This window comes from Harpia harpyja, chromosome 23 (assembly GCF_026419915.1).
Source record: "Harpia harpyja isolate bHarHar1 chromosome 23, bHarHar1 primary haplotype, whole genome shotgun sequence".
Lineage (NCBI taxonomy): Eukaryota > Metazoa > Chordata > Aves > Accipitriformes > Accipitridae > Harpia > Harpia harpyja.
The window spans coordinates 2,575,624-2,599,287 of NC_068962.1; the positions used below are offsets into that span (position 1 = coordinate 2,575,624).

A 23,664-nucleotide genomic window follows, 5' to 3' on the forward strand; every position below is an offset into this window, starting at 1 on the left:
TTTTGAGCTAACTGCATCAACTCTCTCCCTGTTCCACACTCATTGACGGGGAATTGGTCGCAATTGACTCAGCCCCAACAAACCCGCACCCAGCAACGAATGTGAGCGTATGGTATTTTAAAAGTTACTGTAATGGAAAGAGCAGTCAGTATGCAGGAATGCTAATAACGCTCTTTTCTAACCCAATCGTTTCAGCTTATTGAAGAAAATGAATGTCTCAAACAGGAACTAGCCAAAGCCAAAATGGCTCTTGCTGAGGTGCAAATGGAAAAAGACGCCCTGCTTCATCGTATAAAGAAGATGAGTGTTGATCATCAGTAGGACGGCGTTCTGGTGGAAGGCGTCATCAACAGAACTTCAGGTGATGGTGGCATCTAAAATAATGTTTGTAAATCGCTGGAAGACGTGGTTATTTTTTTTGTCGCAGACAAATTTTTCTCATTATGAACAAAATGTTTGTGAACTAGTTACTATTCCGAAATGATCATTAAACATTGTAACTTTTTTCAGCCCATTTTAAACTGAAATGACTTTGGAAAAATCAGTTTATACTGTACTTTTATTAATTTACTGAAGAAAAAAAAATCCTATCATCTACTTTTAATATTATCAAAGGAGATGTTATTTTTAAAATGTTTTCTGAAAAGTGGATGGCTCAGCAATGAAAGAAGGTGCCTAGCTGCATAATGGAGTAAAATGTACCACACCTCATTAACGAACTATACCTCTGTTTGTTAAGGTTATGTTGTTTTATTATTACCAGAAGGTATCATACAGGAGGTTATATTTGCACTATGATGATATGGGCTAGATCCTTGAGAATAGTATAGCTTCTGAAAATTAAAATACCAGCCCTAAACTGGCCCTAAATTCAGCGTAATTTGCCCGGAGAGGATTGTAAGAATAATCCTCTGGTGCTATAGAGTTCCATATACCCTTTCCATATGCACTCCTAAAATACCACAGTAAATGCTGGAGAATTTAAGTAAGAGGGCATACAACTGGGCTCTCCTTGTGCACGAAGGACCAGGGTATCTGTACAGCTGATGTAATTTACACATTCACACTTTTTTTTCCTCTCTCTGTGAAGAGGATATAGCCCTGCAGTAGGATCCAGCCCTTTGTGAAAGGTGAGCTTTGAACCATTTTGCATGCGTGTCTGATTTCTGCACAACTCATCAGACATGCCCAAGGATTTGGTCCGATGTATTTAAATATGTAATGTCAATGCTTGTGAGGGAGGGGGGGAAATCCTACAGGGATTCATTAATTGTATATTGCTTTTTTTGATAAAAAAGCTGTAGAGAATCATTTAATTACCCAATGAAATTGTGAGATTACATGAAATGTAATTATACAGTTTAAATCATGGGTGATTTGTACAAATTGAACAATAATTTTCAGCTAAAAACTGGTACAGATGAATAAATAAAAAAAGCACAACATTGTAAAATAGAGAATATAAGTGTGTGCTTCTAAACAATTGAGGAAACAACATACAAAACCATACATGCCTGTAAGAGATTGGTTTTGCTAGAAGTAAAAATGACTGAATAATTTAACTAGTGACCTTGAATCTGACAACTGAAAATCTTTTAACTGCTACCACTATTGTTTCTGCTCCATGGGATATTTGAGGGAGGTTTTGTTTGTAGATATGCAGACAAATCTCAAAGTATTTAGTATCTTGTGGTTTGACTTTGCATATTCAGGCTGTCAAACTAGTTTTAATTAAAATGGTTTTCATTAAAACTTTTTGGAGGACACATAATTTACACTGCTGAAAATAGTTATTGAAAGTATGTAGATGTTAATCAAGAACTCTGTGGAAGAACTGGTTCAGGCACTATTTTAAGGCCGGCTTTATGACACCCTACTTGAAACTCCCTTTAACGCCCATGGAAATTTTTATCTTACTATTCTGAATAAGATGAAAAAATACACGCATAACTGTTTCTAATAGAGAAACTAAATATTTTGTATTTCAAAAGGTATTCAAGACAACACAGTATTAAATATGAGTAGTCCAATTTCAAAAAAATACCGTGTCAGATTCAGGGGAGGAGTTCTCAACTGGTTTAATTCTGATTGGTACTATTAAAGTCAGTAATTCTTACTCGGTTTATCCCTGCCAAGAACTAGTTAGAATTATTCTGAAGAAAGGAATGTATAGAGTGCTTAGTAGCATGTTGCTGGAATAATTCATTGAGAATTGTCTAATTTTTAAAAAGAAATAAACAGCAATATCAAATGCCTGTCCTTATTACTGCACAAGCTACTACCTGCTTCTTTTGACAAAAACCAAACCCAACCCAAAACAACAGCCCAAACCAGCTCTTCTCAGTACAGATGTTGAAATTCAGGGTATCGCTTTCTTGCACTTCATTGTAACCAAATACATTTCTACTTTGTGGCAGTTTTGCAGTAATGGGCATCATCTGCGGACAGTTCAGAAGGGACGGGTGTGCTTGGTTGTGGACTTGATGTTACCGAGAGTGATAGTACTGTGTCACTCTGAAATGAGTTTTGCTTTTGAAAAAATGCAGAGGGAGAGTTAGTTTATTAATGCTTGAAAGTATAAAGTTAAACTAAGCCTTAATAGGTTATACTAAAAATAGCGATTAAAGGCCTCAGATTAAATGAAACAGCTTCATTCATTCTCTGGGCTCTGCTAGTTTTCATGACCACCTTAAATCCTAGATATGAAATATGTACCGTTGGTAGAGCCTCTTGAACGAATCACCACTTCTATTCTGCAAAGAACTAAATGGAACAGAGTTTGGAGAACTTCAATGTATACAGAAAACTGACTCCCGGAGTCTTGCAGGCAAACTGTTAAGAAGTTTTATTTTACATTTGCTGTGGAAATTTAAACTGGTCTGCAGATTAGCTTAATGCTCATTCAGCTTGTTTAGAAATACTGCTTTAATGTCTAATAAAGCTTTCAAGTTAGCTTGAGGCTGTGCCCTTTCCCGGGCTAGGTCATTGAATCGTTCTGGCATGCTCTGTTCCAGTTCTCACAGTAACTCTGACATTGTTGGTAAGCACCAATTTTAAATCAAAATGATGTGGCCTTACAGAATTACTTGTAAAAAGCCTGTTGGAGAGGCAGCTCTGTAGAGGTGATGCCTGTTCTCCGATGTCCCTGCTCCGACTTCGTGACAGTAGGTATTCCAGTCCCTGGATTAAACCCACCATGGCTGTTGGCACGGGGGACCACAGCACTGCCTGGGAGGGAACGGCTTTTTCTTTTTTTCTTTTCTTTTTTTTTTTTTTCCTTGCCTAAGTCCTTTATTTCCTGGTCCCATCAACCGTGTCTGTTTGTACACTCTCTCCCCTAGGAACTGACTTGGAGTCTTAAACTGGGATCATAAGTGATCTCTAAAGGATAATTGCTAGCTACAGAACAATTCCCAAGTCTGACGTGATAATGGTTACCTTTATTCATAATAAATTCATAATAAATGTAAGAAGAATGTGATAATAAAGGTAAAGACTTTATCAAGCATCTACAATTACAAGAGTACAAAATATGCGAATGTATTGCAGAAGCAAACTCTTTGCAGCGACCAGATTTCAGGTAAGTAACAGTGGAGAAAATGGTTTCCATACAAAAAATGTGCCTGTATTGGTCTAGTTCTTAAACCAGTCATCACAAAATGCTTGAAGTAGTTCTTCAGCTCACTGTTGCTATCTGCAAATTTTAGAGCGTACTTCAGATTCTGATTCAGCTGTTGATATAAATCAATGTCTTTTTATCTATTGTAGGAACAGAAAATGACCTCGCTAATAGGTTAAGTAGCAATGAAGTTGTGGGTACTTGCTGTGAAATCCACTCATTCATCCCTCCCAGTAGGGAAATGAGTTTTTTGACAGTCCTGCAACACAACCTTGTCATTTTTTTTTTTTTCTTCCAACCCGTGCCACTTCACTTTCGCTGGCCATCTTTTGACTAGCAGCCCCGTTGCCTTGCCTCCGTGAAGACATCTGTCACTGACCCTCGCAGCAGGCTTTGTAGTGCTGAAGCGCATCTGGAACGTACTGAGGCAGACACGCGGCTTCGAACGGGGCAGGCAGGCGGCACTAAGCTGCGCTCTAGTTAGTTTTGTGGCACTGCACCGCCTCATCTTGTGTTACTTATTAACGACATGGAATCTGAAAGCATGAGCAGCACAAAGAGCATGTTAATCAGTACAAAGGGATGCAAAAAACATAGAGTGAAACACGAGGTACACTGGTCTTGTGCTGGAGGAAATGTTTCTCAATCAAATTAAGAAAAAGCATAAATCTTAATAGTAAATAGAAGCTGCGTAGTTATAGTTCTATGTATTTTTTAGCATTCTTACATAAATCTTTAAAACCTCACATTTCTAAAATGATTTTCTCTTTGAAATTAGACATTTTATCTTTGAATTGTCTGGTTACTAATTAAAATCTACTTATTGGCTATTGTGTATTTGGGATGTAAAAAATCAGAACAATTTTAGTTATGAAAGGTGTTTTTGGAACACTTCAAAATTAATATTAAAAAATATTTTTGCAACTTCCAGCTTCTCAAATACTATGGAATGTCTTTGCAAGTGTGTCACACTACTAGCTAGCTGAAACACGTTGCAGGAAGTAAATCTTCAAAAATCAGCTGAACTCTGTGCTCTCTCCCAGAATCAGGGGAAACTTCTGCATCCCAAAAAGATCAATCTCTCATATTGCCAGCTACTGAAATGGGTAAATATTAACTTTGTTTAAAGGTCATTTTGGTTTTGTCTGTCATTGCCCAAGCCATACCTAACCAGTTACATTGAAGTATCTGTATTTTGTTATTTCTTCGCTATCTCCTGCCTTTCTTTTTATTGCCATCACTTACTTTACTATGAGCAGAAGTGGAGTATATGTATTTCCTAAAGATTTCCCCATATAATCTCAGTATTAAATCTTAGGTTGCCCCAGAATTTCTGAGAGCATCGTGTTGGAAGTAAAAATAAGATGCATCACAACTAGGTAAGAAACCATTGCAAATGCTGATCGCTTTATAAGGTGCGTGAGATAAGGACTAATGCTGTGTCTTCTGCGAGAGTGAGCTGGTAGTGTGTGGAGCGTAATGCATGAACTGGCTAGTGCAGTTCTTCTAGGTTAGAGTATGTTTGAAACCACCATGATTTGATTTGAGTTAGGTAATTGGTAAGTATTTTAAACATTTGAGACACATGAACAAATGAGCACTTCAGAAGTGGTAGTCTGAGCCGGTAAGTGCTGAATAAAGAAGCCGTCTCTAAACAACTTATCTGTGGAACAAACGTGGACGTCTTCACATTGTCTGCAAACCTCAGTACACCATTACCATGGAAGGTGCAACTGTCAAATACTTTTATCCCAGTGTAACTACGTTGTTCTAGTAACTGTTGAGGTTTTTGAGCACTGGAAAATACTTTTGCAATGCGAATTATCATATTGAGGTCCCTGATGGATAATGTTTTACTAATAAGAAAAGCAGTGCTTAACCAGTTCTCAGAATTATGAATTTTTCAGTCATCCTCCTTCTAAACAGGAGGGAGACATGGTGAGCAGCACTCCTCTCCCCTAGCCAGCACTAGATGGCACTCCGAGAAGTCACTTGGGGCTTCATTGCCTCCTGGGGACCAGCAGTTCTTGTTTCTTGACTCACGAACAGTCTCGTTAAACTAGAAAATGTCAGGATACAATTTGGGATTTTTATAAACTTTTGGTGATGAGTTTCATAACATGATTTTAAATCGGGCTTTTTTCACTTTTCATTTAGAAAGCTTATCTTTGTTACTACTGCCTTCTTTATGGCATACTAATTTTTTCCTCTTTAAATACATCATATAAACTGCCTGAACATTGTTAGAAGAAAGACTTTCTTCCCCCTTTTACGTTTAAATAAATTCTAAAAACATATTTTTGTACATATTGTCCCTTTTATAGCAAAATGTTTATCATATTTGTTGCGCGTCATCATTATCTGTTAAAATAAAAAGTTTAGGAAATTTTTCTGGTTTTCCTATCATTGCATAGATGAACAACTCCACCTTGATATCATCAATTTATTTGTTCAATTTCTTTGCTAACTAGAAAAAACTCTGATTTTATTCTACTCATTTTTAATAAAAGCAGCATATATAGAGGTTTCCTGTTTGTTTGCGAATGACCAAATGTAATCCTTTACAAATGCTTGCCTTACCCACCTTCACCAGATGGAATCGAACAAGACAGTCTATATTCACACTATAGTGTGTGGTAAGTGATCTGGAGTCATTCCTTTTTATATCCTGTTTGGTTATTCAAAAACTTACAGGCAGAATGACTAAGCAGAGAGAAAAGCAATCTATATAAAATATACTGTAGGAATGGGGTCGCTTTATTTTTGTCAAAGAGTTAGAGAAAATAGCATAGAAAGCAGATGTCTTTTCATTCCTCTGAAATCTTAATGTGGTTTGTTCCTTCGACTTATTTTTAAATTTTATTTCTAATAAGAGTCTGCAACTCAGGATAGGTACAACGGAGAGTTTTTTAAGGTGTCATCCTGCAATGCCGCATACTAGAACGTGTTGTAGAATTTGACAATATACTGGACACCAACACAATCACAGCCACTTACCTGAACTGAATTTGGTGTAGAAATGAGGCTTCTCTGGTCAAACCTGGCAGGAAGAGTCCTGAAAAATCATTTTCATCTAAAACATAAGATTCACTATTTCTGCAATATTCACCAAAAAAAAAATCTATTTACAGACTTCTTGAGTACTTAAAAATGTTTATACAACAGTTTTCTTAAAAATTACCAAAAAAAAAAAAAAAGTCATCTCCAGCATTTCATTTCCTATCCAGGAATAATGTCAGAAACACGGCAAGTTGCAAACAGTCATTGAGAAATTCTTCAAAGCAGTATCAAAGCTATTTGCTTTAACTGGATCCTAAATCCTTCCAATCACTAACAGCCGGTGACACGTAACTCATGGAAAACTGCAAGTTAAGTTTCCAACTGATACTCATCTGAAGATATATCTGAGAGTGAGGTTCTTAAACCTTTCTTTGCAATTATCAGAAGCATTTTCAGCTTATGCAACAGGAAAGTATGCCTTCAAAGTCATAACGTTAAGAAGATTTAAAAAGACTCCTTGAAATGGGACTTGACAAAATATTTCAACAGGCAAAGACAACGTAGTTAATCTCTTGCCTTTCCATTATGCAAAACATGTCCCTTATTTAGCTACTGTAAGTCACTGCTGTCAGGAAGGAGGAAAAAGGGAGAGTATTTGAAATAAGTGTAGGGAAAACAATACACTACAACAAATTCTGGGCACCTTATTCACAAAAACTTGTTCCTATCTGGCTGAATAGCTGTCATCCTTAATGTTACTGTGCCTGCCTTTAAATCTACAGCTGCTGGAGTCAAAAGCAAGATTTTTACCTAGCAGGGATTAGTGATTTATAGGCAGGAACAGATTTTTTTTTTTTCTCTTCTCCATCTGGTGAGAGAAACTTGCACCTGGAGCAACACCATACTGTATGTAGTAGCTGGCTATTAACTGACAAACGCTGCCATTAGGGTATCGCTGCCATAACCTCCCACTTCACTGATGTCCCTTCACTTTAAGGGCACTTGGAAACTTACGCCAATCAGGAGAACCTACATAAAATGAGGTTTATGAATAACAGGAGACTTAGTTATATCAGATACTGTGAGATCTCGCCCACAGCGCTGTTCCGGAGATCCATCAGAAACGGGCCTGCCAGAAGAATCGGAGACTGAAGCACTGGAGGGGAAGATAACTGAAGCTGCACACAAAAAAGGATGAGGCAGAGCTGTAACTCAAATGTGCCGTGAGCATGATGTACGTTTTCACTACAGCCATCCCAACGGGGTCATCTTCCCTGCGAGAAATATGGAGTGATATTAAAGAAGAGAAGGAAGTAGAAAAGAGGGACAAAGAGAATTTTTATGAAAGGAAATTTAAAAATTCTGGCAAGAGAGAAATGCACAATAAATGAAGACATGCAGAACGCTAAATGAGGTGGTATGAGTGTTTAGATACCACAAAGACATGTATACACAATGTATGTCAGATCAGGTACATTACAAAGTGTACTAAAAGATTCAAAATAACTGGAAAAGATGACTTGATGTAAAAACAATCCTACCTGAAACAAACGAAATTGACTTGGCTTCTACAGCAGATCTGAATTGTTGCTTCCTTGCTAAAATGGCAGTGGTGGGGAAACAGACCCTGTCATAAAAAGGTATTAGGCTAATGCAGGGTAGCGTCTTCGTGGGGTTATCGCTCAGACAAGCAATAGTTTGATGAAACGCTAACATAAAAATAAAACTGAGCAGTTCCAGATTTTGCTGTTTCAATTTTAAAAATGTTTTGTGGTATCTTCACCATAAAAAGGAATGATGTGATAAAATAGTGGGGTCACAGAAGCTCATTAATTTGCCATTACTAAACCTATTTTCAAGAAACGACAGTGCTTGGCAGGTTCAGAGGTGTGAAAGGAGAAACAAATGTAAGAAAAAATTCATCACAGCAGTTACCAGATTTATGTGACTTAAGAATTTTCCTACTTGAATTATTCATCCTACTTAAGTTATTCACCTTGCTTTAATACAGTTTCATACACTTTTCTTACAGTGCATCTCTTTATTAGAGGGGGATCTTTTTAGCTCCAATTTGTGGTTTACTTAATTATTTGATTAAAGATTACTTTGCATTAATTATTGCGTATTTTTCTCGGATGATGCTAGCCTATTTGCATATCCATAGCAGAGTGTGTCTCTCTATCCTCTTAATAGAATATGGAAATAGAACATCTATCATGAATAGCCGTACCAGTTTTCTTCCTATGAAAAAGAATCCAAAGATTAATTCCTAAATGTGTTTTGCTGAATCAGCTCCCGTTAGAAGAGTGTCATGGATATGCCGGTAATTCCTGGATATTCCTGTAATCCTCTCTGCTACCTTTGCTACTGATGCTCTGGTGTAGGTCAATACGCTATTGTGTCCTTTAAACATTTATCTTACATTTAATATTTTTTGTGTATGTTTCTGCCTCTGAGCCCTCAGCTTTAACTTACCTACTGAATGAAAATTAGTAGAGCTTTTTGCCCAGGGTCGATAGTCACCTTTGGTTCAGATAAATAATGAGCATAAATCAAATGAATTGGCTGGTTTAGCCATAGACTTTACCAATTAATATTTTTGACCAAAATCTATTGTATTGTCTGAAGGCCAAAAATGAGAGAGTTGTCACATTAGCAAACAAATTACTCATGCTAATATTTTCCTCTGTAATCCAGTTACACAAGAGATAAATGAGATTTAGAAATTCACTGCATAACCACATCCTCTCATGCAAAAAGCAATAACTTCCTTCCCTAGGCAGTACAGGACTGGCTTTCAAATTTTAATAAACACTATAGAATGTTGTTTTGTGGGGCTTGGAGAAGTAATTAAGAATGAAGAACCTTTTTACTGTTGGGCTGACTAAGTAAAATATGTCAGGGGCCCTAATTTTGTGCTGGGAGCAAAGTATCAGCTTCACAAAACCACTCTCTGACAAATTTGGTATTAATTGTTCCTCTTGGCAGATAGCAGAAGCACCCTTAACATCAGAATCACTGTGTGGTTGTACATGTCCTGTACAAAACCATAGCAAGCAATACCCTGTGTATTTAAATTTACACATGAAGACTACATTAAACTACACTCTTACACAAGGCAGTATCCTGAGTCAAGATAGATTAGTGAGATGATAAGCAAAGCTTACATACCTATTGCTTGTGCTGTTACTGTCAGTGTGCATGCATAGGTAGCAGTCTCCATGCTAAAAGGTGATTTATCAGAATAAGACCAGGCGCAACCAAGTGTAATAGAAAGCAACGCTAAGCCTATTCTAAATTAAAATGTTTGAATGAAAAAAATACATTAATGTGTTTTAAGCTTGTCCCCTGACAATTTCATTGTATTTCCTTAGTTCTTGTTTAGGAAAAAATAATGGATAATGGTTTTATATTTACCTTTTCCATACCACTTATGATTTTGTATGCTTCTATCTCCCTATGGTTATCATTTCTTTAAAGCTGAAGTGGCCTAGTGTATTTAGGCTATACGAAGGCTGTACTATACATCTGATTATGCCTCTTCTCCTTTACTGTATCTTGCCTAGTTCTGATGTAATCTTTTTGAGACAGGGCAAACACAATGGTTTTATACGTTGACATAATGATGCTCATTTCCTTTCCTAATAATTCCCAATTATTTTTTTTGTCATTTTGATTACCATATAGCATTAAATGGACATTTTCATAGAGATATCCCCAATGACTTGAGATTATGGAGATTAACAGCAGGTTTTGGAATTGTAAAAGGGGAATCCAAAATCCCCCTCCTATGTTGCAACAGAGAAATTATTATTTTCTTTTATCAATGTTGAATTCCACCTCCTATTTTACTGTCTACTAGAACAATGCCATGATGTACTCTTTCATACTCAGTTTTAGTTCAAGCTATTCTGAAACCTATTGTTTCGTTAGCAAACTTTGTTACTTCACTTCATACTCTCTTCAGAGACTCTTTATGTGTTTGCTGGGCAGTGCAGGTCCTAGGAGAGATCTCTACAGCTGTTCTGAAAACCTCTCACCCTTGTGAAAACTGGCCATTCCTCCATTTTACTTTCCCCCTTTTAAGCAATTGTCCATTCACAAGAGAATCGTCCCTTGTACTTGATAACAGTTTAGTTTCTTTAGAAGTATTCAGTAAGGACCTTGTCAAAAGCTTTTTGGAAAGCTAAATACAATCTATTGATTGAACTGCCATTTTCCGTATGCTCTTTGACTCCTTCAAGGAACTCTGATAGATACACGAGACGTGACTTGCTTCTCCAGAAGCTGTACTGAATCTTCACTCTTATGTGTAGCCAGATGTCTACCAATTTGCCAGGCACGGGAACCAGACTCAGTAGTTCTCCAAATCCCCCTTCAAGCCCGTTAAATTTATTACCATCACATTTGCTACCTCCCACTCATTTAGTACCATGGCCAATTGAAACAGTAGCTCGCACCTCACCATTTTAATTTCATGAGTGTTAGATTTCAGGTTCCTTCAGACTCTTTCAGGAATTTAATCTGGTCCAGGCAAGTTGGTTTTATTTATTGATTTGTTTCAAAAAAACTTTTTTTATGGGACTGTAATTTGAGTTAACCCCTTGGACTTGACCTGTAAAGAAAGGCCCTGGTAGTTGAAACGACCACCACTTTTTCACCACAAGTAGTTATCTTCACTCAAAAAGAACTGGCCAGACCCAAGAATCCAGTGCAAAGTTAGCTGCATCATTTGTGTTAAGAGTAACAATCAAAATTAGAAATTGCAAAGATTGGTCAATTACAGCTAGTGAGAGAATCAGTGGAAGATTGTCCTTCACTGTGTATTTGGCAGCCCCATATCCACTTGGTTTCTGAGGAAAAAAAACAGCGCAGTATCCATTTGCTTCCATGTTAATTCCCACTGCAACATTAATCATAAATTTATGTCATGTATTTCTCCTTTCAAATGTCTTCCTATTATTCCCAGTTCTATCAACCTCTTACCGCCCAGCTCTCAGTCTGAGATTGATACCTTTTAAATACATATAGACAGTTCTGAGCCTTCCCAGATCATTACCTAAATATATTCCATTTTCTTCTGTGTGCACAATTCATTTCCAGTAATCACCCTCGTCTTTGGACCCAAGGAGGTCTGAAGCTATGTGTTGCAGGGCAGCACAGTTGGAATTTCAAATACATTTTGCCTTATTGGTCATCACAGTGTGTGTCCACAAGCATAAACATACCTAAAGGATGTCTGATGTGCAAGTGCTTGCTCAGCCATTTCTATTAATCCTGAGGAGTGATTTACCACTATATATTCCTATATAATAGTTGCTATTACTAGAGTCACAAACAGAGTGGAAGCTGTTGGCAGAACACCTCTAGCTATGCTGTTGCCTTTCAGTGCGGCAGTTCCCCTGTGGTGGCATTCCTGTGTGCTACTGTTCAAGAGCAGAAGGGTAACGTTTGTGCGCAATTTTAACAGCTGTCTGTACCTTCAGTTGCGGTCCCTCATCACCAGCGTGTTTCAGCTGAGATTTCCCTATGATCCTTCTTTCAGGCAGTCAAAACCTGATGTGTAGGCAATGTTGTACGTATCTTAAAGTGAAGATAAGAAGTGGAAAATATTTTAAAGTCCGAAAGAGGTTGCGATGTATCAAAGGTGGAAACAAGTTATTTTTATTGCAACAAGCTGTGCATTGAGCAGTACAGGCAAAGCTGGAATACTGTATTGTATCTGTCAGCACACACTGGATTGGGGCTTCTAATCAGCATGCTGCTCTTACCAACGGGTATTCGCATGTGATTCTACATTTCTCTCTAATGCATAAAAAACAGGCTTAGGCATATTTTGATAGCAAACTGATGTAAACCTACGACAGAGCAGAAGGATTGGATGAATAATTATACTGCTAATCCCACCTGCTGTCACGCAAGAAATACATGTAAAGAAATGTATAGATATACCAGTTAATCTCGGCATCTGCCATCAAAGCAAAACTGCAATTGCGCTGGAAATGGCACGGCAGACAGATTTGACTTACTGTCAGTACGATCCCATCACTGTTTTCTGGAGGCTCAGCTCTCCAGCGCAGACACAACCTGCAGCCCGTATGTACTCGAGACTTCGGAGCAGTGGGACATTACAGCCCTCTGGGGAGTACAGCACGCTTCCCATGGTACGTTCGGGTGACTCTGTAGGTCAGTGTCTGGGTGACAGAATAATGGTTTAATTTCTTGCTCTCTTCAGTGTGTTGGGAGCCCCATGAGAATGATCTAGTGGGGTCAGTCAGTGCAAACGCTGAGACAGCATCGTGCTGCTGTGCAACATTACTAAGGGACCATTTCCTTGTATGTTCTTCTCCATTACAAATTTATACTGTGACAACATGCCTGAAAGCAAGTACATGTTTACAGAAAGTGTGATCTAGTCAGAATTGTATAGTCAGAGATAGGATTGTTGTGAATAAGTCACTGTTGTGGTTTAACCCCAGCCAGCAACTCAGCACCACGCAGCCACTCGCTCACTTCCCCCCCACACCCGGTGGGATGGGGGAAGAGAATCGGGGGAAAAAAAAGAAGTAAAACTCGTGGGTTGAGATAAAGACAGTTTAATAGGACAGGAAGAAGAAAATAATAATGATGATAATGATGGTGATAATAATTAAAAAATGGCAATAATAACAATAAAAGGATTGGAATATACAAAACAAGTGATGCACAATGCAATTGCTCACCATTCGACGACCGATGCCCAGTCAGTTCCGAAGCTGCGATTCACCCCCCACACCAGCTCTCCCCAGTTTATATACTGGGCATGACGTCACATGGTATGGAATACCCCTTTGGCCAGTTTGGGTCAGCTGTCCTGGCTGTGTCCCCTCCCAAATTCTTGTGCCCCTCCAGCCTTCTTGCTGGCTGGGCATCAGAAGCCGAAAAATCCTTGACTTAGTCTAAACACTACTCAGCAACAACTGAAAACATCAGTGTGTTATCAACATTCTTCTCGGACTGAACCCAAACCACAGCACTGTACCAGCTACTAGGAAGAAAATCCACTCTATCCCAGCCAAAACCAGGACAGGCATCAAAAATGGCTTTTTCCTTACATGTTACTTCAGCTTCTACTTAATCTGGTGAGTCCAGGCATTCACACGCTCTTTTGAAACCATAGCACTCTTTGTGTTTTTATATTCCTCATGAGTTAGGCCTAGTACCTTCAGTTTCTATAATTTTCTTTCACAGTGGAGAGGGAGCTAAGGCTTTTTGCATATTTCAGCGGCAAGAGCTAAACTAAGCAGCAGGTGAGTATTCTGGTGTGTCCCAGTTATCTCAACTGAGGACCTGTCCGCTGTGCCCATCTACCTTCTGAGCCCATCCCGGAGGAAGGCTGATGTGCATCTGGGTTTCACCCTGACAGGGAACCAGGACACGATGGGCATTCCCGCCTGGCCTCAAGAGCTCAGACGTGCTCCCAGAACCTCCGCTTTGGACTTAGCCTCTGAGCCTCAGGCTTAGGTATCTCCTAGATGAGCAGCGCAAACACAAAGCTAGTCATGGTTGGTTGAAGTTCACTGTGTCTTTTCTACACTATGTATATATTGTAAAGAGCAAAAGACAGTATTAAGCCCAAAAACCTCTTGCCACCTAGGTGCATGAGAAACAGCACTTTCTCTTGGGCACTTTGCAGCCTTTGTCCCTGACTTAGTATGGGTGTACAGAAATGAGAATAATAATTAGGCCTATTTAATGCTGATTTATTTTCTACTGCCAAACCAATCTGATGGTTTCTTCCAGCGTTTTGAGCTCTCTCAGAATATCCCTCAGAATTTGTAATAGGGATCTTAGACCTTCCTTATATCTTTACATGGGAGAATTGATAACAGACAGTCCTGAAATATGATGTTAATATGTTTGCTGTTCTACACAACTATTTTTAATATCACACAGATTTGTTTTTTTCCAATACTTGCAACTCAGTTTTTCATATCCCTTCCATGTTCCTGCTTGAAAACAGAGAGGGGAAAGTCACAAAATGTTAGAAAGCACCCATTTAATTTGCCTTTAAGCATGGGAGGCTGCAGGAGGAGGAAATGAAGAAGTTGTCACCCTGAAATGAGAACAAAGCCAAGTGACAGTTGCATTGTAAAAACATTAAGGAAAGTCCCTGCTTATTACAGTCAATCCCAGTCCTTTCAAATGACAAACCAGTTAAAGAATTTGTAGGTAGGCTAACTGCTTTCTCTGGTATTTTAGAAAATGGAAGAAAACAGAAGGTAAGGCATATGTTGTGTTAACAGAAATTTTGAGATTGAAGGTGTGATGGCACTTAAGACACTGACAGCTGCAGTGGTCATAACTTAAAATGTCTTTGCAAATAGTAAAATCATAGAATCAAAATTCTGCGGTGGTATGGAACAGCACTGCTCAAAAAGCATACCATGTTTTGAAAGATCTCGGCTGTTTTACAAATTATTTTTCTCATCTGTAACCGCTGCAAATTATAAAGCTATGTTTCTACTTTCTATGTCTAGTTAACATATTCATCGTACATATAATTTTTAACACTCCACAGTGCTGACCTGATATTACCAGGAACAAAGAACATTAGACATTTAAAAACACAAAGGAGTCCACCTGATCTAATAAGTTTGACCATTTACATTTAACTCGGTCTCGGTACATTTTTTTTTTCTTATTACAGTCCACTATTGATTTCATCTCTGGAAAGAGACCAACCCATGTTCTGAATTCTTCGCTTCAGCGGCCCTTAGAATTTATCCATGTTTAACCCTTCCATTAAATAATGCTGCTTAAATTCCTTTTTACTTTTCAAATTGGTAGAAGAACTGTTTTCTGCTCTATTTGCTAATGAAACTAAATCCTCTGTTTGGCCTTTGCAGTTTTGTTGGGCATTAGGCTGATGGGTTTACTGGGGTATGTTTTGAGCCTTGCTATATTCATAAAATCTTCCTGAATTTGCTGGCTACTGTATGCATCTGCTCCATTGGTATTTCTATCTCGATTCTCCATACTGTTCTTCCACAGCTTTCTGGGTGATCTTTTCAATTAGAGCACAGTCTTGAGATTTTATTTTCCCAAGAAGAATTATGTAACGTTTATACTGAGTCATATTTGCCATCTGCTGATCCAACCACATAAACAATACAAATTCTTAAAAAACTGAGTTTTCTTTAGTATCTGCTTCTAATCTGATTTTTCACAAATGCGCAGGTTTATGCATATACCCCTGCCTTGCGGTTAGCTCTTCACAGAATACTGGCACCTCTTCAGAGGCTCTCAGAGCAAACTTGAAGAAATCTACTCATGCAAAGGATACGTGTGAGAAGGTATTTATCAGGCAATGCATGTGATCGCATACAAAAATCAAATGCAAGGCAGAAATAAAGGGAAATTATGTCTGCCTTAACAGAGGACATCAAGAAGCTTCAGAATGGAGGGCTATTCTTAGTTTATGGCTAACTTCTTTGGAACTAGTTAATGCTCAAGTGGCTGGTAACAAGGTACGTAAGTTTCTACTCCAGCTTTAAATTACTGTTTTCCACTGTGACTCTGCTGTGACTGAGGACTTTTAAACTGTAAATCCTAATTCATGTGATTATACATTTATTTATTTAAACTATAATGAAACACTTGTGATCACAGAATCAGACCTTAAAATTGCTATTTGTATCAGACTCTTTCAACCAGAAAGGCTGTAGTATAGAGTCTCTCTGCCTAATAATTTTATGCCGGTGCTCAATTCTGTGTCCTGTTGACAACATTGGAGAAGACATCATTTCACATCCTGAAAGTGCCAAACTATGCAAATTACATTTTTAAGCTAAAAAATAGATACTGTTTTGTTGCTGTGGAACAGTAAGTCTCCAGGATGATAATTTTTTTCCTTGGTAAGAGAAAATCTGACCCCAGAAAGAAATTTCTGTTGGTTTTTAAGAGATTAGAATTAGCTAACAAAAACATGAAAACACCTGTAAAACTGTTACTGACAGGGACTAAACCCAATCATTTGTGGAATCAAGGATCTTCCCATTGACTTGAACGTACCATAGGTCTGGAGTAATTAACGCTGTCGCTGAAAACATAACATTAAATCCTGCCTACCACAATGTTATTTTGCCATTGCTGTGCTTTACATCTTGTGAGCACAGTCTATGGGGGAGTGCCGCTGATGCGAGTGGGGGAACGGTAAGGGGGCTTAACTTATTTGCCTGTCGTACCTATGGTTCTACCTACGGAAATCACTAAACTAAAACAGGAACGTGGGGCCGTCGTTTGGCTTTTCACGTATGCACGGTACCAAATGGTGCATTAAACCAGGATGTGCCTACGAGTTGGCCAGCACTGATGATTTTCAGCACAGCTTGTAAGAAACCGAAAGCCATAAGGAACGATTAATTTTGGTGCCCGGAAAAGTCATATGATTCAGAAGGTTACACGTTTGAAACCCATACCAGAACCAAGAGTACCAGAAGGGATGACCGGATCTGACACCAAATATGTTCAGTTTCACCTCTCGTCCCTTGAAACACTAAAAAGCCACGATCCTGGCATCTGGTGGGTGTCAGCAGTGCCGCCTGCCTGATCCGCCGATCAACCGAGCCGGCAACTCGGTTTTGCTCCTCACCTCCGCGGGGCCCGGATTTTCCTTTTCGGCTCCGCCAGCTTTTGCCCGACGAACCGGGCTCCCGTCTCTGCCGGAGCTTGTGTGTCCACCACCCCCCCCCGCGGCCCCGGGCGGGCGCCAACCCCTCTTCGGGGGCTCTCCTCACACACACGCGGAACGCCACGGTCCCCTCGACCCCACCCGCGGCTCGGGGCCGGGGTGTGTGTGTGGGATACGTGTGCGTGGGGTGTGTGGGATATGTGTGTGTGTGCGCCCCTCAGCTCCCCCCTCCGACTGCCCGCGCCCCTCAGGAGCCCGCCCTCCGCTCCTCTCCCCCCCCCACACACACACACCTCGACGGGGCAGGGCGGCCTCGCCCCTCGCCGCACCCAGCGGCGGGAAGACACCCCCCCCCCCCCCCTTCCATCGCCCCGGCACCCACGTCCCTCCCTTCCCCTTCCCCTTCCGCAGCGCGGGGAGGAACCAACCGCCCGTCCCCGTCCCTCCGTGCCCCCGTTCCCGGCGCACCTGCAGCAGCCGGCCCCGCTGGCGCTCCCGCCGCCCGGACTGAGGGGGCGAGGCACCTGACGGGGCGGGAGGCGGGAACGGCGCGCGCGTGCTTCCCCCCCCCCCCACTTTGCCCGCCCGCGGCACCGCAGTGGAGCGCGAGGCGCTGCCGTTAGCGAAGGGCGGGAAGGGCGGGGCGGGGCGGGCGGCGGACCCGGGCAGCCAGTGAGAGAGCGCCAGCCGCGTCGCCCCAGCAACGGGCCTGGCGAGTCAGGGCTGAGACTCCGCCCCCCCCTCCCTCGCCCCTCCCTTCGTCTGTCAGTCAGTCAGTCAGTCAGTCAGTCAGTCGGTCCGTCTGTCCGTGAGGGTCGTTCTCCCCCTCTCTCCCTCCCTCCCTCCCTCCCTCAGCCCGACCGGGCTCCGGGGCTGAGGCTGCCCGCTCCGTCCTCCGGGCCGGGGCTCGGGGTGTGTGCCCGGGAGCGTGTGTGTGTGTGTGTGTGGAGGTTCTTTATTGGCCTCGTTCGCGTCGTGCGTGTCGTGTGTGTGTGTGTGTCCCCCCCCCCCCCGCCTTCTCCTCCACACTCCACCCAGAAATGATCCAGTGGAACTAGGAGGAGGTGATTCTCCTCCTCCCTCCTGCTGCTGCTCCTGCTGGTCTGGAAGGGACTGCAGGAATCTGGCTGTGCTCCGCTCGGAGGCAGGGGCTGGGGTGGGGGGGGTCGTGCTGTGGGGAGAGGGGGCCCGGGCTGCAGCTCTCCCGGTGCGTGGGGGGCTGCTCGGTGGCTGACCATGGGGAAGGACCAGGAACTGCTGGAAGCTGCTCGCACTGGGAATGTGGCTCTGGTGGAGAAACTCCTCTCTGGGAGGAAAGGAGGGATCCTGGGCAGTGGATCTGGAGCTATTCCCTTATCCAGCTTACTGAGGTAGGGACATCGTTCCCCATCAGACCTGGGGATGTTAACCTCCTCTTCCCTATCATCATCATCATCATCATCGCCCCTCTCATCTTCCTTTCCCTTCCCGCATCCTTCATAGTAACAATAAATCGTTCACTCTCTCGCCAAGTACAAGTGTGCCCGTGTTTAAAGTCACAGGCAGTCATTTTATTAATATAGCGATACTGAATTTCTTGCCTTCAATGCGTCAGTAAGGTACTCGTTCATTCTGTTACTAGCTGTGGTGCAGAACTTAATGTTTTTATTGCTGGGCTAATATGCACAATATACTAATTGTTCGCCCTTTGATATTTCACCTTCAAATCACTACTTTTAATCACAGGTGGAAGCGTTAATCACAGACAAGGCATTGTATTGTGGAATTTTGTGTAAAAAGCCGTAGCTTCACCCCATACCCTCACCCATAGTTGCTACCCTCACTTGCAGAAGAAATTAGGCATGCCGTAGTAATGAGCCTACAAAACAAAGAAAGGGAATCTTTTTTATGAGAGATCACCAAGGCAGAGGAGGTGTAAAACTTACGGAGCAGGTTAGGTAAGAGCAGCGTTACTTTCAAGGTACCTGGATTTAGTGGAGTGAAACTGGGTTACTGGCCATGTTGGGTGAAAGGACTTAACTTTAGTCATTAGTCATATCTCGGGCAATCTACAGCATGGCTTTGATGTTAAGTTTCATCGTGCTCTTAAGTAAGAGCATCATCACAAGCATTTATGACATTTGACAGTATTCGAACAAGAGAAGGTCTGCAGCACACAGTCCAGTGCTACTGTTCAACACTACACTAGGCATAGCAAAAGGAGACTGACTGAAACACTGTTGACCTAGAAATTGAATAAACTGGGGTTTTGTTTTGGTTGGTTGGTTTGGGGTTTTTTGATTGTTTGTTTGTTTTTCCTGGAAAGAAGGAAAAGGCCTAGAGAAACAGAAATTGCTTAAATGAAAATATATTTGTGATTCTATTGCCAGTATCTCCTCGTCAATATATTATTTCAGTGTTCCCTATCAGAGAAAATTCAGTGTAACTGTCCAAATTACACCTGTTTAAGCTCTATCATAAGGTCTTGCTATTTTAAAGCTGGTTTTGGTGCTGTAAACAACAACAGTTCAGATATTCATAGTTTGCCAAAGTTCTGTGGTGCCCCAGTTCAATTAGTTATTGCACTATTGTTTAATTATCAGCCCATTGACCAAAATCAAAACACACTGTGAGATTGCTTTCTGTGCTGTACTTGAATAGGCTGCTTAGCAAGGACTATGCCAGATAATTGGTTGAATTTAAAATATGAGTTGTCTTAAAATGTGATACCCATTTTTTGTAAGTACAGGAGTAAGTTCACTTCAGTGCAATGACTAGCCATTTATAATCCAGTTCTACCGCATGATTTGTGTAGTGACTTTCTGCAGGGCTAGTGCCTGTGCTATATTCTTGCACTGTTACTTTCATGTTGTATATCATAAGTTCTGTATATCCAGAGGGAGTGTATTTGCTTGTGTTTTTCTTTTTTATTATACAGCAGTGTTTTACTTTGTGTATAGAGAACATGTTGACCATGTGTTTTGTACATACAGATGGATCATGACAGTCATTGTTTTTTACTCAGAATTTAAGTATTTTAGGTTGTAAACTCAACCGTAGTCTTATTTTTTTTTCTGGAAGTGCACTTAGCTTAAAGAGAAGTAAAGCAAAGTAAAACATGCACTGTTTTATTTATGATATTTCTTGCTAATGTTATAAAGAATGGCTATGGCTTCTGTAAATGTAACTTAAAAGTAAAAATTTAGCATACAGCTGCTAAAATATTTCTAATTTTAAAGAAGTCATCTGAAAACATTTAAAAACAATTCAATAATGGATTGATGCATAAACATTCACAATCTAACACACTATTGAACATAATGATTTTTAGAGGGAATCTTAGTAATTTCATTGACTTCACCAGGAATGGTCAAAGTAGAAGCTACTATGCATTATAGAAAGTGTTTCTAAGAAAGAATTATATGTGCTAGGTATTTTAACATAGCTTTTTTTTTGAGAAATTGTATGATCTAACTGATGCCAGTAGTTATAGATTAAGTTCAGAATGACATGCAAGATTAAGGTTGGATCTATCTTGGTACAGAACACATGGAAACAGAAGGAGGTACTGAAAGGAAATCATACTAACACCTTGATACTGTTTAGGAAATCAACACTTACTGAAAATAGCAAAGTTGTACAAGAGCCATAATTGTACAGTATAAAAGTTTAAATTTGAGGTGGGCGTGATCTGAAGATTTTTTTCAACAGAAAACCAACTGAAGTAGCGTACTAATAAAGCTATACTAGTATTTTTTGCATACAGTTTATTAGACTAAAAACTGCTTTTGAAAGTTATAATAAACAGAAATCAACAGAAAAAAATATAGGGACATATTTTTCTTTTTATAGGAACTTTAGGAGACATTGTGTTTGACAGTAACTCCTGGTGTTTCATTTATCATAATTATTGCCCAGTTCCTAAAATGGTGCCCCAGAACCGTACCTATCCTCTTCTGGTGAGAAAGGTCCATGTTGCCATTTCTTTTCCTTTTATCAATGCTCTTCCTAGCATTTGGTTGGAAAAGTCCAAGTCTTTCAGCATAGAATGGACTAATACTGTGCCTGATACGTTGGTCTAAGTAGCAGTACGCTATCCCTTTGGATTTCTTCTAAGTGCTGGAGACAACTCAGTTCATGCGGCTGTACTCTCCGTGGCTTGATGCCTTTTTTTGTGGAAATTTGCTTTGCAGTAATTATGTACCTTGTGAATGAAATTTAATATTCATGAATTGACAAATGCGCATCGATTGTTATCTGAAACAAGGAACAAACTATCTGAGCTCTGATCTCCTATTTACATTTTTGTAACAATTTTTTTCTGACTCTTGGTGTATTTTATGGCACTTGGGGGAGAAATAGGGCAAGGCTATGTATGGTTGTTTTATAGTTGAACCTATTCATTGATGTTAATTGCAGAGTAAATTATCTAATTTTTAAAGGGCTGACTTCTAACTTATAAGTCATTATATTAAATTATGACAACAGTTCAGGAAGACAACAGTGTTCCAGAAGGCTATTTAAGCACGCATATAAATATGTGAATGAATTCCTGTGAGGATTTAAACACATGCTTAAAGGAGAGCATGTAGGAAGTGCATAAAAATGATATATGCTTAATTAAGAGGTCATATGCACCCAGATATCTGTAATAGATTCTATGTAAGACCTCATGCCCAAATTGGTTCATCTAAAGCAATGACAACAGATCGGTGATGTTTGGGTGGACCGTATAACTTGTTCCAGTTCAGGAGGAGCATTCGAAGGCTCTGGGTCAGTCTGTGGGCCCCTAACTCAACTTCCATACTTTGCTCTGGAATATAAAGATTGTGGCTGAATATACTGACGGTGAATTCCTCCGATGCAAAAGTTAGCATCTAGAGCGAGTATAATCCTCAGTAAACACCCGGCATAGAGTAATTTAGTTGTTTCAGCCTAGGTGTTTAGTGGCATTTTAGATGCCCATTAGTTTCTGAGGCATCTGCATGGGCTGATTAACAAAGAACCATGACCTGTGGAGATATATCTAAATTCCAGGTGGGATACACTAGGACATCTAAAGCTGTGTTACATGTGCATGTAGGCTACAGTCTCCAACCCCAAAAATTAGTGCAGGGCTGGGATCTGTTCTTTTACTATGAAACAAGGATGTTTTGAGACACCTCATAAAACATTCAGAGTTTAGAAGACCGAAGTGTAAGGAAAGTTTCTTTTCTCTGTTTCATATATTAAAAAAAAAAAAAAAGTGGTTTTTAGGTGTGTAGTAGATTGCAAAGAGAATTTTCACAGATTTTTAAATTATTTCACTGGCTTTTGTGTTATTCCAGTATAAACTTTAAAACTTGAGAGTGAAATCCCACAGTCCCTCTAACAGAATGTATCATTCAATTCCTGCATCCCAAATCCCTAAATGTACATTGAATGATTTAACACATAAAAAGAGTAATGTGCTTCTAACAAACCCAGTGTTTTTAATTTACTTAATTTGATTATCTGAATATATGCAACATGTTTTTACTGACCAACCAGTTTTTTGTTGTTCGACAGAGACAGACTTCGTTTCTTTCAAAGCGTTTTAGGAAAAATAGCTTTGAAGGTTTTTGTGTATCTCAGAGACCTCATATAATTTTGCCATGTGCAGTCACGTACGTTCCTTTTTGCCCTACTAATGTGTTATAACCTAAAGAAAAATGGGTAGTTCTTTATTAAATGCTAATTTTTAGTCTTTTTAAACTTTCCGTGTTAAAAGAGCTTTGGATTTTTAACAGGGCTATGGGATAGGGTATGAATTAATGTGAACTGGCAGAGAGTAGTAGGGAAGGGTGAGTTGGCCCCTTCTTGCTCTTTGTTGGCTCCTGCCATTACACAGCATGGGAGGGCGGAGCAGCCTGCATGGAGCTGGTTTTTTCCCCTTCTACACTTGGCAGACTGTGGCAGGGAATGGCTCCATCCTTTGCTTGTCCTTACTTAGCGCAGCTACACCATGTATAGGCCTGGCCCAAGATATTTTTCCTCTAAAGTATAAGAAACCCAGCAAGCAGATTGCCAGTCTGTGAGTTGCAATCTGTTTCCTCATCTGTTTCTCAGAGCAGTGTCTTGCTCGCAGCAAAGCCACAGTTTAGCCTGATGGCCTCAGTGCATGCTGAGAACCACACAAATCTACTTCTATCCTTGTGCAGAGCCCTGTGATTCATTCAGCTTCCTGCGCAAAATCAGATCACACTTGGATATGGCTTGTAGAGCAGAAAGTGTTTAAAATACGGAAATACTTTATGAAGCTTTAGTTAAAATTTTAACAAAGTTGTTTTCACGTTATAATTTAAACAACAAATGGATCACCTTATCAACAAAAATAAAGGCACTAGTTCTGTTTTTCATTACAAATAGCGTTGTT

The 23,664-nt window shown here is 40.1% G+C and overlaps 2 protein-coding genes and 1 long non-coding RNA gene across 10 annotated transcripts in view; 2 read left to right on the forward strand and 1 right to left on the reverse strand.

Moving 5' to 3' along the window:
• BLTP3B (bridge-like lipid transfer protein family member 3B) overlaps positions 1-2,251 on the forward strand; it is a 60,738-nt gene extending 58,487 nt beyond the window's left edge. For both annotated transcript variants that reach the window (XM_052774425.1, XM_052774424.1), the window contains one exon: positions 196-2,251. In XM_052774425.1, coding sequence (XP_052630385.1) covers positions 196-321 — 126 coding nt within the window. In that variant the 3' untranslated portion in view covers positions 322-2,251. The remainder of the gene's footprint in view (positions 1-195) is intronic.
• Positions 2,252-3,243: 992 nt separating this feature from the next.
• Positions 3,244-7,189, reverse strand: LOC128135452 (uncharacterized). The gene is made up of 2 exons (XR_008233091.1): positions 6,617-7,189; positions 3,244-4,155 (listed from the first exon to the last, which is right to left on the reverse strand). It is a non-coding gene; the product is annotated as an uncharacterized LOC128135452 (long non-coding RNA).
• Positions 7,190-18,508: 11,319 nt separating this feature from the next.
• Positions 18,509-23,664, forward strand: part of ANKS1B (ankyrin repeat and sterile alpha motif domain containing 1B) — a 445,721-nt gene continuing 440,565 nt past the window's right edge. For all 7 annotated transcript variants that reach the window (XM_052774196.1, XM_052774198.1, XM_052774197.1 and 4 more), the window contains exon 1: positions 18,509-18,661. In XM_052774196.1, coding sequence (XP_052630156.1) covers positions 18,528-18,661 — 134 coding nt within the window. In that variant the 5' untranslated portion in view covers positions 18,509-18,527. The remainder of the gene's footprint in view (positions 18,662-23,664) is intronic.